This window comes from Psammomys obesus, unplaced genomic scaffold, assembly GCF_907164565.1.
Source record: "Psammomys obesus unplaced genomic scaffold, mPsaObe1.curated_primary_1811, whole genome shotgun sequence".
NCBI classification, from domain to species: Eukaryota; Metazoa; Chordata; class Mammalia; order Rodentia; family Muridae; genus Psammomys; species Psammomys obesus.
Genome location: NW_026585797.1, coordinates 28,066,768 through 28,079,472, shown reverse-complemented (window position 1 = coordinate 28,079,472; position 12,705 = coordinate 28,066,768). Strand labels below are relative to the sequence as shown.

The window sequence follows — 12,705 nt, the reverse complement described above, 5'->3', positions numbered from 1 at the left end:
AATGAATATTTTGGGTTCTTTGTTTCTCTGCACTCACAATTTTGTTCATTCTTTTGATGCTTGCTGTAGGGGCGCACTCTGTGGATTTCAGGTTGTGCTAAACAATGAGCATGAACTACATTGCAGAGTAAAATAGGTACATCAAGAACCTGTGTTCCTGGGAGGGAAACAGATATTAAATAATGAAGTTAAAACGTATTTAGCTGACTTATGACATGTGGAAAAGACATAAAATGATGAGATGACACAACCGCAAAGTTTTGAATTGGCCCCTTGTGAAGAATTAATATTTGAGCTAAATGCTAGCTGACAGAAGAAATTAATAAAGAATTGAGAAGAGAGAGAGCTTTTATTTTATTTTTCTCAAGAGCTGTTGCACATAAATACTCCAAGAAGGGAAGGTCTTAAAACTTTTATAACAACCCTGGTATAAGAGAAATTGTCTTGTGAGTCACTTTGTCACTCTGAAAAAAATTTAACAACTTCCTGTATATTTAATGTTTAAGAAAATAAAGTGACTAGAATACTTAGATAAAATGAGATAGAAAGTGCAAAATAGCAGAAAGTATAAAAAAGTCCAGAGGAAGAAAAAGAGGTCTCCTTGACCTCTTCAAGCTATGCCACATGAAGCTACATTTCCTTTCTGGTCTAGGCTAGTTATTTTCTGTACCTACCACAAAACACAAACTTCACATCACTAAGGGACAGATGGGCCAATGTTTTTCCTCTTCACACCCTTATACTCTATCTATCAAATTCAACTACCAGAATTACATTAACCCTGGGCTTGTAGGTTGCTATCTTCCTTAACCCTGGCCCCCAGGCATTGAGCAGATTTAGCTTCTTGGTTGTGGAGGTGGGGCAGAGAAGTGTAAGTAAGACAGGTAAGCCCTTAGAATATCTCTGCCACTATTTCAGAAAAGGGGTGTGTGTCTAAATTTTTGTCTCTTGCTGATTACAGCAGAGCCGGGGGCGGGGGCAATGGTACAATCAAAATCAACACTTGTCACACTTCATTTCCACTATGAAGATGCTCCACTAGGATTTTGTATATTTTGGTAAAGAAAAGAAGTTTCAAGCAAAGATCTTGAATGTTGAGTATTTTTCTTAGCATCTACCTGAAGAAATGGCTTAAAAAAGAGAAAAGAAACAAAAGAAAGAAAAAAGAAAGAAAGAAAGAAAAAGAAAGAAGGAATAGTGCTGCAAATTTATGGCTACTGTGTTTTCTTACAAAGGGAAAGCTGTTAGAAAGCAGGCATCAGCCCTGTGTGGAGATTTGCCAAGATTTCTCAAATCCCCTATCTTTCTTATTATTCTGTTACTTAAAATAAGCAGATCTTATAATGAATTTCATTATTTCCTCTCAGTTTGCAGAAAATGGGGCCTTGCCCGCCCGTGCCCTGCCACCAAGCCACACCACCAGCCCTACCAGTCATTAAAGTGCTTAGAGGTCTCATTGTCATTAGTTAACACATGCAAGAATTAGCTCTGGAGAAGGGTCAATCAGTGAGTCTTCTTGATTTTAAGATGCGTGTAAATTATTAATGCTTCAGCGGAGTCATATATTACTCTGAGGTTTAGGGGGTTTGGGGAAAAGTTATTTGTTGATGTTCCCTTAGTACAACAAACTGTATATTTTCTGCTCTTGAACTGTGTCAAGTATGCTTTTAATGAAAGCAGTAAGTATTCAGTGCATCCTTTATTTGGTATCTATTATATAGTGAGTATGTTAAATTTGTTCATATTTAGGCTAGCAAACAGATTAGGTCATCCAAAAATTCTACTGCAGAGGTTTATATAGATATAGGTATCTACATAACAATATTTCCATCTGTATATCAAGATGGAATTTCCAAACTGCTTCCTGTGAAAGGAATTATAGAATTTATAGAATTATAATTGTATAAGAGAATTGTATGTGCATGTGCTTTTAGTTAGAATAAACATCTTTATGTCATATTATTTGTCTTAAAAAATAGAGAGGACAAAGGCATAAGGACAAATATTTCAGCACAGTAAGCTGAGGTATTTAACACATGCCCTGATGTCATGGCTTCTCACCCTGAGTCGTCCAAATGTCAGGGCTGGTCTCTTTTAGACTATGCTCTAAGTTGAGCATTTCTTTAAGTTGAGAACAAGAAGAAAAGATACTGAAGGTTTCAAATAAGAAAACAAGATCAGATTTAGAATTTTACAAATAACTACACTGTTGTATCAATTATACATACTTAAGATGTATACTTAATAAAGTTTGGCATATTAGTGAAAAAAAGTATTTTAACCAAGAAAATGGAAAGAACAAGATTTTTGCAAGAACGCATACCTAACAAATAACTTATCTAAAATATGCAAAGAACGGCTATGTGACAGTAGAAAGGGGGAAAAAACAACTTTAAAGTAGGAAAAATATTTAAATATTCACTGTATCAAAGTTACGCAAAATTCAGAAAAGCACATTTTAAAAAAGGTCAGTATGCTTAATAATGAGGGAGATACAAATATGAAAGCTTGTTTAGTTTCAGGAGAAGTTGCAAGAACAGTGCAGTAGCTGTTGCTATAGAATCAGGAAAAGCCAGAAGTTTCTTGCATTAAGATGCATTGTGGAAAGGGAGTAAAATGACAGCTAAATATTGGGGAAGCAAAATGAGCCAGGTTTTCAGGCTGACAGTCATCTGAGAGAGAAACCTATTAGGAATAATTAGATTTTTGGTTTCTTCATCTTGACAAGTCTATGGAAGTATTCACTGAAGTGGTGAAAACTTGCAGGAAGCGGGCATGGAGAAAGTTATGGTGGTTGTGATGAACACGGTATAATGTACCATCAGCTAGCGAGGGTAGCAATAGGCTAAGATGTGCGCTGAGCCCTTCTCTTCTGAATGTGCTGCACATTGAAACATACGTATTACGAGCTGAGGCCCAAGCTGAGATGGCAGGAAAGCAGAGATCCCCTTGTCAGACTACTGGCTCTCTGTGAGCCTCCGGAAAGGCCTTTTCATTGGGCGGGCATATCTACGAAGCGAAGCGGAAAGTCTCAAGCTGAAGGGGAAATTCACATTCCCTCTTTAACTCCCCTATTAGGACCTTCCAGGCATTCTGCCGTTCCTGAGGCACACTGGCTAGGACAAACTATAGACAAAGCTCTCCACATTCCCAGCACCCCTCCAGTTCCTGTCTCCCCACTTAGGCAAGCATCAGATTTAGGCAGATGTGGCCTCAGGAAACCAGAAACGTCCCTTACGATCTTAACAAATGGTTCCCTGTCCAGCTTTTCCACATAGATTCTATAGCCGGCTGGAGGAGGTGAAGGAAAAGGCTCTCCTCTTTGTTTCTCTCCCTCATTAGTGAATCCTAACCACACTTGAAAAGGTTCCTTTCCCATTCCGGTCTGGTTCTTACGTTCTTAGAAAGAACGACGGGATCTTTCAACTCACTGCGTTTGCGCTGAGACTTGGCTTCCTAGCCAGACTGCTTTGTTTCATTGATACTCTGAGTAGTTTTCATCTAGGCAATACATTCTCGCCCACACTCTGTATATTTTCCCAGCTAGGCGTACTCTCGTCTGCATTTTGCTCTCCATGTAAATATGAGAGAAAATAAAATAAACCCTTCAGACTCCCTTGTCTGAAAAACCTGGCATTCCAGTGGGCTTTTCTTTAAGGGGGTCTTCATTTGTAACCAGCTTGCTCGTTAAGGAAATCAATCTGAATGTCTTATTGTCCTTCCTTTTTCTTTCCTCCCAGTTTGAGGCTGCAGTTGCCAGGTTTTCTCTGCTGAACCTGAAAAACCCTCGCTCATTCTCCTGTTTTCTGGAAGGATCTTGACCTACTCTGCTAACCCAGTGGCCTGAACAAATCACAAGGGGGATTGGAGCCATCTGCCCAGCTCCTCCCCCGAGGGACAGCCTACTGGAAAGAGGGACAAGTTAGCCATTCAAACAATTGGCTTTTTGCCTGCTTCTTTTCCAAATAAGAAGGCAGGGGCTGCCGCCGAGGGGCAAAGGGTTTTTGTGAACCACAGTGGTGGGTTAGACCCGAGTTTCTCCAGCTCCTACCTATTTTCAGCTGACTGGGAGTGCAAGGATGATAGACGCTTTCTGTGCCACCTGGAAGCTGACGGACAGTCAGAATTTTGATGAATACATGAAGGCTCTGGGTAGGTAAAACCAAGACTTGCTGCTCTCTTTTTAACTCTGTATTTCGATTCTTAGAAATTCCTATTTTTACTTACCGGGTTACTGCGAGACAGGCCGAGCATAGTGTGGTAATTAAGAGAGACTGTGCATAGCCCACTTAAGTGAATTCTTAATGGGGCATTTTCTTGCCTTCTTGCCCATTGCCAAATAACTGGACCATTTGATAGTCTGTGGAAAATGTGAAGCTTCTATAACTTTTGTTTTTGTGTGTGGGGGGGTGTTCAACATTTATTTGTGCTCAGCTCTTCCATAGCTAACGACTAATCATTAATCAGGTTTGAATGGAACCTACACTTTAGAATCCAATCCTGGATTCCCAGAGTTTGGCAAAGAGCTTTCTGCTCTATGACCTTTATTGGAAGATGCTGTTAACTGCACTGTCTCCTTTTGCTGTTTCAGGAGTGGGCTTTGCCACTAGGCAAGTGGGCAATGTGACCAAGCCAACAGTGATAATCAGTCAGGAAGGCGGCAAAGTGGTGATCAGGACACAGTGCACATTCAAGAACACGGAGATCAGTTTCCAGCTGGGAGAAGAGTTTGAGGAAACCAGCATCGATGACAGGAACTGTAAGGTAAGAAGTGGTTTAGTCAGGGTGGGGATGGGTCGCAGGGATGCATGCCCAATCTCTCCACTTCGCAGAAGCAGAGAAGGGGAATAATCCTTCAGAATTTCCCTTCAGGGAGAAGGAGCAGAGGTGACAGTCTTGGGTTCCCAAATTATCCTAGACACTGAATAATTTCCATAGCCAAGCTTCCAGCCTATTCTTCATTTGTTAGACATTTTTCACACTTTATAGAGACTTTTACCCAGAGAGTATTTAGCAGTGTTTATTTGAGAGAAAGCCCACACTTTGTTCTCTGTCCCTAATCACCTCAGCCTGACCAACTAGTTAGTCTCACACCAAAGCTTTGCTTAAACAAGATGAGTGACTAGCTCTGTTTTTATTTCCGATCTATAACACGTTTGCAATTGGTTGTATATGTTTCAGCCAAATTAGAAATAACCACATTTTGGATAACAGTGAATCTTGAAGTAATAGTGGATGACATACTGCTAGAATAATTATTGGTGATGTACACAGTTATGACACTCTCCAAAAGTCCTGTCATTTGATTTCTATGAGAAATTACTTCTGCCTGCTAATCACCTGCATTTTGTTGTTGGCCTTAGTCTGTTGTTCGGTTGGATGGAGATAAGCTCATTCACGTACAGAAATGGGATGGCAAAGAAACAAATCTTGTAAGAGAAATTAAGGACGGCAAAATGGTTGTGGTAAGTACTAACAGGTCTTCATTTCCTGTCCACAGCCCTTTCTACTCTTTCTTTTTCTTTCTTTCTCTCTCTCTTTTCTTCCTTCCTTCCTTCCTTCCTTTCTTCCTTCACTTCTTTCTTTCTTTCTTTCTTTCTTTCTTTCTTTCTTTCTTTCTTTCTTTCTTTCTCTCCTTCCATGGCTTCTCTCCTTTCCTCCCTTCTCTTCTTCCCTTCTTAACACTATGCGCCTATCAAGGTCCCTTAACAATATGTAAAACAGAGGAATGAAAAGGTCAGAACTAGTTGTTGCAACAGGTTGACATCTGTAGAGTTTTAAAATTACACATCAATTTAACCCAAAGTGTGTGTCAAGAACACAGGGAGCTGTGAATCTTCAACCTTCACCTGAACTTAACCAGAAACTGTTAATCAGGAAAATATACATAGGTAACTTACATGACAACATAAAGTAACTGAATCTCAGAGAAGTTACTTGTTAGATACAGTAATAAGAGAACTTTAAACATCATATATTTTAATTTCTAAGGACTCAGTGCAAATAATTCTTTTAAAAGGTGAAACTTTAATTTCCAGCAAAACTATTTGAAGTAACTTCCTTACAGTTGCCTTTTTTTTTTAACAGATCAGCTGATTTTTAAACATGATCAGTTAGGCATGCAAATAGTATAAAATAGAAAAAAGTAATTTGATAAATAACTTCCCTAGTGATAGAAAAAGTTAGGCTTTGACTTGTAGAGACCATTTTAGATACAGAATTTTTTTTTTTTTTTAGATGATAGTGATATCGCTAAGTGGCCTTATTGCTCTTGGAGATATCTGGGGTTTCCTTCACAAACTCCTGCTAATATAAAATTAGAAAGTGCCTTTGTTGTTGCTAGTACAGAATACCTTCCTTAATCAGAATATGATTCTTTAATCAGAGCTTTTCGGAACTGAAATATAATTCTTTTCACATGTGGAAGGTTGGAGAGCAGAGAACAGTACTTTTTTTTAATTCTTGAATAATGAACAACAACAAAAAGAGTTCATTTCTAACAATTATCCTGAAATTATTTTTTATGATGTCACTACCATTTCTTTCCTGTCTATAGAAAGCTGGAACAAGCTCATCTCTAGAAATCCTGACTGTGATCAGGCAAGATTGAGTTCTGAAATGGAGAGTAAAGCAAAGGCAGACTGTATTCTGAGGCGGGTACCAATGAATGACAGTCTTGGGAACATACCTTATAGCAATTTTTCATGGTCCAAGTAAGAGAGTCAACATTCAATGCCATTGCCACCTAACCACCCAACTTTGGTTCACACTGGCTAAACACGACAGTCAAGGTTGGGAGAACACTGTCCTACCACGCTCTTGCTGATTTTACAGTAAGTCGTTCCAGATAGTGTAAGCTCAAATGTTTCTATTTTCTAAAGAAATCCATCAAGATTATGGATTGAGAACTGTTATGAAAGCCTATCAGTGATGGAATTCCCTTTCCAAGCATATAGTTAAGGTTACAGTGGCACCATGTTCCTTCCTTGGATCCAACTTGTCCCGGTTTCCTTAATAATTTCACAGGAAAGGAACTTTTAAAATGAATTTAAGTTTCCAACTCTTATTTCTGCTTCCTTTTCATTTTCATAAACTTGGACAACGTGAGCTTGCTTTTCACTCATTAAACACATGCACCCTTTCCTTTGGTTAGGAGACCAAATATATATATATATATATGCAGCCTTTAATGCTTATAAATGTCCTCATACTTAAACTACATACATCATAATGTTTAAAAATTCATCTGTGAATGTCCCTGAGTAAAACAACTCAATTACTGTTTGATTATTTCAGACTCTCACCTTTGGTGATGTTGTTGCTGTTCGCTGTTATGAAAAGGCATAGAAGCGATGACCAGTCTTTTGACAGTTCGGTTTGCTGGAGTCTCAGAGTTAGCCAGCTACTGCAGCACTGGTCACTGATTAGAAGGTTGTCTTTGGTGTGAAGGCAGAAAATTATAATTTAAAGTTACTTCAAGCAACTCTTGGGATTTTGATATGCAAATTTACCCTGTTTTTGAATTTGTTATAATTTTATAATAACTTTTTATAAAGATAGGACTATACATTATTTCCTTTGGAATACAGACTAAATTGGAATAAAAATATACACACTTATAAAAGTTGGTTGTCATTTTTAATGCCATCAGTCTGTTTTGGAACTATGTCTACTAGAGAGTTTGGACAATAATAGTCTTTTTTAATAGCATAAAGTAAGGCTAGAAAAAGGAATATCATGTATACATCAGAAAATACACATTCAGAAACTAGATGACTCAGAGAATGGGGAGATGCCACATTTTGGAGACATCGATGGAGAACCTGGAAATAATTCACTCACCTGGTCAGAAAGCTTTTACAGTGAGTAGTGCTACAAAAATGATATTTCACTTTTACAAAACAGTCTAAAGGAAAAAAAAAAAAACGCTAAAGACTTCAAAATGTGACAAAATATAATTCAGTGCCATGCAATCATGGTATCATTTGTCAAAGTTCTATAGTAAAGACAACCGGAAAAGGAAGCTGATTTCATCCTCCACTCTTATCGTGAACCTCCAAACTGAACTTCACTAAGTCAAGAATGTTAAAGTGAAGTGTGTACAGAGAATCCATGAAAATGTTCAAATTCCACCTTTTCCTGCTGTTGGGTAGAAAAGGTGATTAGACTAGATCTGACCAGACCAAACGAAGTGTTTTTTTTCCTAGCTGGTTTGCACCTGTGGCGTACACAGAACTGTGACTACATTTTATTACTTGTGAAATGCTCTTCAGTCATGTTCTCAACCTATGATATAAAACAAGGCAGATAGTGCTATATTTAGTCCACTGATGTAGAAAAGCAAGCATTAAAGTTGCAAGGCTAAGTTCTTGTGGTCAGTAAAAAATACTGAAAATGGTGAACTTCATTGTTTTTTCTTTACATCCTCTTGGAAACTAGCATTTCAGTTCAGTGTTCTTCCAAAAGAAAACTGCAAGAATTTATTACCCTGATTATTCCTTAGAAAACCTTTCCTCTATTAGTTTAGTATTTAAGTGTCTAGGTGGGGAGTAGTAAAAAATATTTTTCAGAGAAATATGTAATGCTCATTTTTATGCAATCTTGTGATTCGTTAAGTTTTTATAAATGAACTAAAGGTCAAAATATAAAATGTGAGGAAATGTCTTTTAATTTATGCAGTTCAATGCAATGATATCATTACCTGATTGTTATAGGACAGGGTCAATATTCCTTCCCCAAAATACTTGGGACAAAAAGTGTTTTGGATTTTAGGATATACATGTACATAACAAGGTATCTTAGAGATATGATCTAAATACAAAATTCATTTAGGTTTTATACGTACCTTTTCACATACTTGAAGGTAATTTTGTAAACTATTTGCATTTGTATCTGCTAAAGTATTTTAATGAACTTACACTCAAATATGCCACGTTAAGGTTAGGTGTCGAATTTCCCCATGATGGTGTCATGTCAGTTTGAAACTTTGGAGCATTTTGAATTTCTGATTTCTATACTAGGAATATTCAATGTATGCTTTACAACACTTTATAATTGTGTGTGTGTACATATGTATATGTGTGTGCACAAATGTAGCTGCATGAAATTGATGTGGGTGTCTACAGAGGCCAGAAGAAGGTGAGAGATTCCCTGGAGGGGGAGTTACAAGTCTAGTGGTGTGTGCCACCAGAATTGGGTGATGGCAACCAAACCCAGGTCCTTCGAATGAGAATAAGTGTTCTTCAGTACTGAGCGACCTCTCTCGCCACTCAGTGTTGGGGAGCTGGTCGAGTGCTAGGTACAGTTGTTAAATACTGGTTCCCAAGATCTAGTTACAGCCCAAAGGGGCACATTCTCACATTCCCCAAGTGATGTTGTGTCAATATTGTTAGCCACTATTCTCTGACTGGTTAAATAAAGTTGCTGACAACCTATAGCTGGGCAAAAGAGGGGCAGGTGGAGCTTCTGTTCTGAGAGTGACTGTGGAGCTGGGAGGAGGAGAGACAGGAAGCAGAAGATGTAGAGGAAGAGAAGCTGGAGAGAAGCGAGTAACCATTGGGCAGTATGACCTTGAACATATGGCCATAAGGGCTGGCCTAATGGAACAGAAACAGCCCAGGTAGGAATAATTATGGCAAGTAATTTGGGTTGTGTATCTGGGAAATAGCAAAATAGCTTAGAGGGTTGATATCTGCCCAGCTACTTGTGCCATAAAGATTTTATAAATCTAAAAAGTCTCTGTCTCTATTAATTGGTATTGGAATCTGCTGGATAAGATTGAAGTCTGACATTTCTGGATGGCCTCTGTGCTTGGTCTATAATGGTGGACTCCCTTTTTTCAGTGGAGTTCTCTTTCTGCCTGATCTGGTAAACCCGATCTTATAAGAAGTCCTCAGAGAAAGATCACAGGCCCAATCTTTTCCTGATAAACCTGTTCAGCAAGGCCCTGATTATTCCTGGAGATACCTACACTATGCTAATAAAATGTCTTAACTTTCCACCCATGGCCTTTGACTTTACCTGGAGCTTTTCCCCCACCCACAGGGTAATTAAGTTCTGCCTTTTCCCTCTTATGATAGGGCTGTTTTGGTACACGTAGATTAAGTATCCCTGGCACCCCTGACCCCTTTGAATCAAACACACTCACCCTCATCCCTCCCATTGCCCAAGGTTTATATTGTCCTTGATTTCACATGAAATAAACACACTCACTTCAAGACAGTCTGAGATTCATTTATTCTGGGGAACAGTTGCTGCTGGACCCCTGAATTGGGCTGCCAATCAAGCAGCTACCTGCCCTGTTACCGGGAGCTTTTGGACAATCTGGGGCTTGACTGCCTGTCTCAAGCCATGTGCTGCAGGTGGGATTTCTCTTCAGTTTACTGTAATTATGTGAAAACATATCCTATGGGTATTACCTTCCAAAACATGAAATAATGGAAAGGTGTTTGGGTGGCCTGAGTTGGAAACAATATCATAATGACATGGAAGATCAAGGGCTACAGTGGCAGATCACCTGTACATTTATAGAAACATTATTGATAGATATTTCCACTTCTAAAAATATTAAATGTAGCTGGAACTCATTTTTCTTCAAACCAGCTACTATTTCACTTAATAGTGTGTACGTATTCTAACTTTTCAGTTCTCTCCCTTCTTATATTGTTAAAGAAAATGAGATATTTACTAGGATCAACGGAAATTTGACCAAGAAATTCCAACTTCTCAAATATAAAAACTAAACTAAAAGCTGTTTGTAAAGTCCAGTTTTTTAGAACACTGTACTAGTTAGCATTAACTCTGAATGTGATATAGGGTAGGTTCAAAGGAGATGAGAGTCCCAACTGAGAGACTGCCCAAATCATATTGGCCAGTGGACATATAAGTGTTGTCTTGATTGTTCATTGGTAGAGGAAGGTGCAGTTTACTGTGGTGGCCCTGTTCTCTGGGGACATGGTCCTGGGCTCTTCAAGAAAACTAGCTAAGCATGAGTCTGTGTGAGAGCCAGTATCATTCTTTCAGTTTCTGCTTCAAGCTCCATTTTGAGTTTCTGCCCTGACTTCCCTTAATGATGGACTGTCATCTAATTAAAAACAAAACAAACAAACAAACACAAAAAAAACAAAGAAACCTTTACCTTCAGTGGTGCTTTTAATAAGAATGGCCCGCATCCCCATAGGTTCGTAATGAATATGGAATGGAACTATTTGAAAGGATTAGAAGGTGTGGCCTTGTTGGAGGAAGTATGTTATTGGGGGTGGGCTTTGAGGTTTCAGAAACCTAAGCCAGGCCCAAGTGGCTCTCGGTTCCTGTTGCCTGAGGATCCAGATGTAGAATTCTTACCTACTTCTTTTTTGGCACCATGCCTGCCTGCGTGTTGTCATGCTCCTTACCTTAACGGGAATGGACTAAACCTTTGAAAAAATAAGCAAGTACCTTCATAGGTGTTGCTGGTCCCAGTAATAAAACACTGACGGAGGCACCATCCTTGAACATTTTTGGTTGAGTGTTTCATTACAGCAACAAAGATGAAACTATAACAACTGTTACAGTTTTGTTTTCTTTGCTTTTGTTTTCTGTTTTTGTCTTTATTTCACATTTTCACTGGTTCAAATAAACATGCTTGGAGCCTGGATACCTACAGGTACAGGCTTACACTTCAGGTATATCAGTATCTGGGACACTGAAGCTTTGTGCTTAGTAATTAGAAAAGAAAACAGAAGATAGTGAAGTGAGCAGCACTGAGGCTGGTGTTTCATTTAACACTTTATCAGTTTAGGATTTCAGGCATTTCAACAGCTTCACAATGTGTGTACTGCATTTTGTTTCTTCACCAAAAAATTACTTCACAACCAATTTACTTCCTGTAATATGTCCTAGAAATTGAAAAAAAAAATATTTGGCAGGGTAAAACACTGCAGAGGTTCCTACATCTTGTATTCTTCCTGAGGCCATTTCAGGCTTAACTAGAATTTGATCTTCTTAATGGGTAATCCAGTGGAAAATTACCCGGCTGTATTTTAGAATCTAAGGCCAAGATGCCCCTGCTAACTTATCTTAGCTTCTGTTTAACTGCCTGTTTGTGAGACCCCAAGATATAGTTTTTGCCTTTGAAAGACTCTGCTCAAACTACAGTGGGCTACACCTAAGTCCTGAATATAAATATACATTTAGATGTGTCTATAGTCTTAATATAGTCCTAGCCAGCTGAAATAAAGACTTGCAATTAGCAATGAATCATGTATGAGTGGTCACGTCTGGTAGGCTCCCCATAACGATGAGCAAAACTTGGTATTGTTTCAATTTTCTTTTAAAGCATTCAAACTTGTGCTATCTTACTAATGGTCAATTGCTCTGTGTTTCAAGCTCACCACCATTTTCCTAGTTCACTTCCCCTGCACTCTTTGGATTGTAGACTGAGAAACTGCAAAGTTTACTTTCTGTCACTGGAAAGCCCCGTGGTTCTTGTACTGGTTTTGAATCTCCTGAAAGCTGAAGGGAACTTTGGAGGAGTCAGTCAGGGCCTGAAAGGAAACTTAGTGTCCATGAAACAAACAAACAAACAAACCTACAGAAAACTTTTCATGAGATACAATCATCAAATTATGCATGACATAAGAAAAGGTTTTCTCTGATGGAAAATAAATATATTCGTAAAATACTGTGAATTACTAAAAGAAAATGCAAAAATAATGTATTCTGAAC

General features: G+C 38.5%; 1 protein-coding gene across 1 annotated transcript; it reads left to right on the top strand.

Annotated features, from left to right (window-relative positions):
* The first annotated feature begins 3,967 nt into the window (after nt 1–3,967).
* On the top strand, nt 3,968–8,398 carry Fabp7 (fatty acid binding protein 7). The gene is made up of 4 exons (XM_055599378.1): nt 3,968–4,152; nt 4,592–4,764; nt 5,364–5,465; nt 7,297–8,398. Exons 1-4 carry the CDS (start codon nt 4,080–4,082, stop codon nt 7,345–7,347), a joined length of 399 nt encoding a protein of 132 aa, XP_055455353.1. The 5' UTR covers nt 3,968–4,079; the 3' UTR covers nt 7,348–8,398.
* Nucleotides 8,399–12,705: the final 4,307 nt, after the last annotated feature.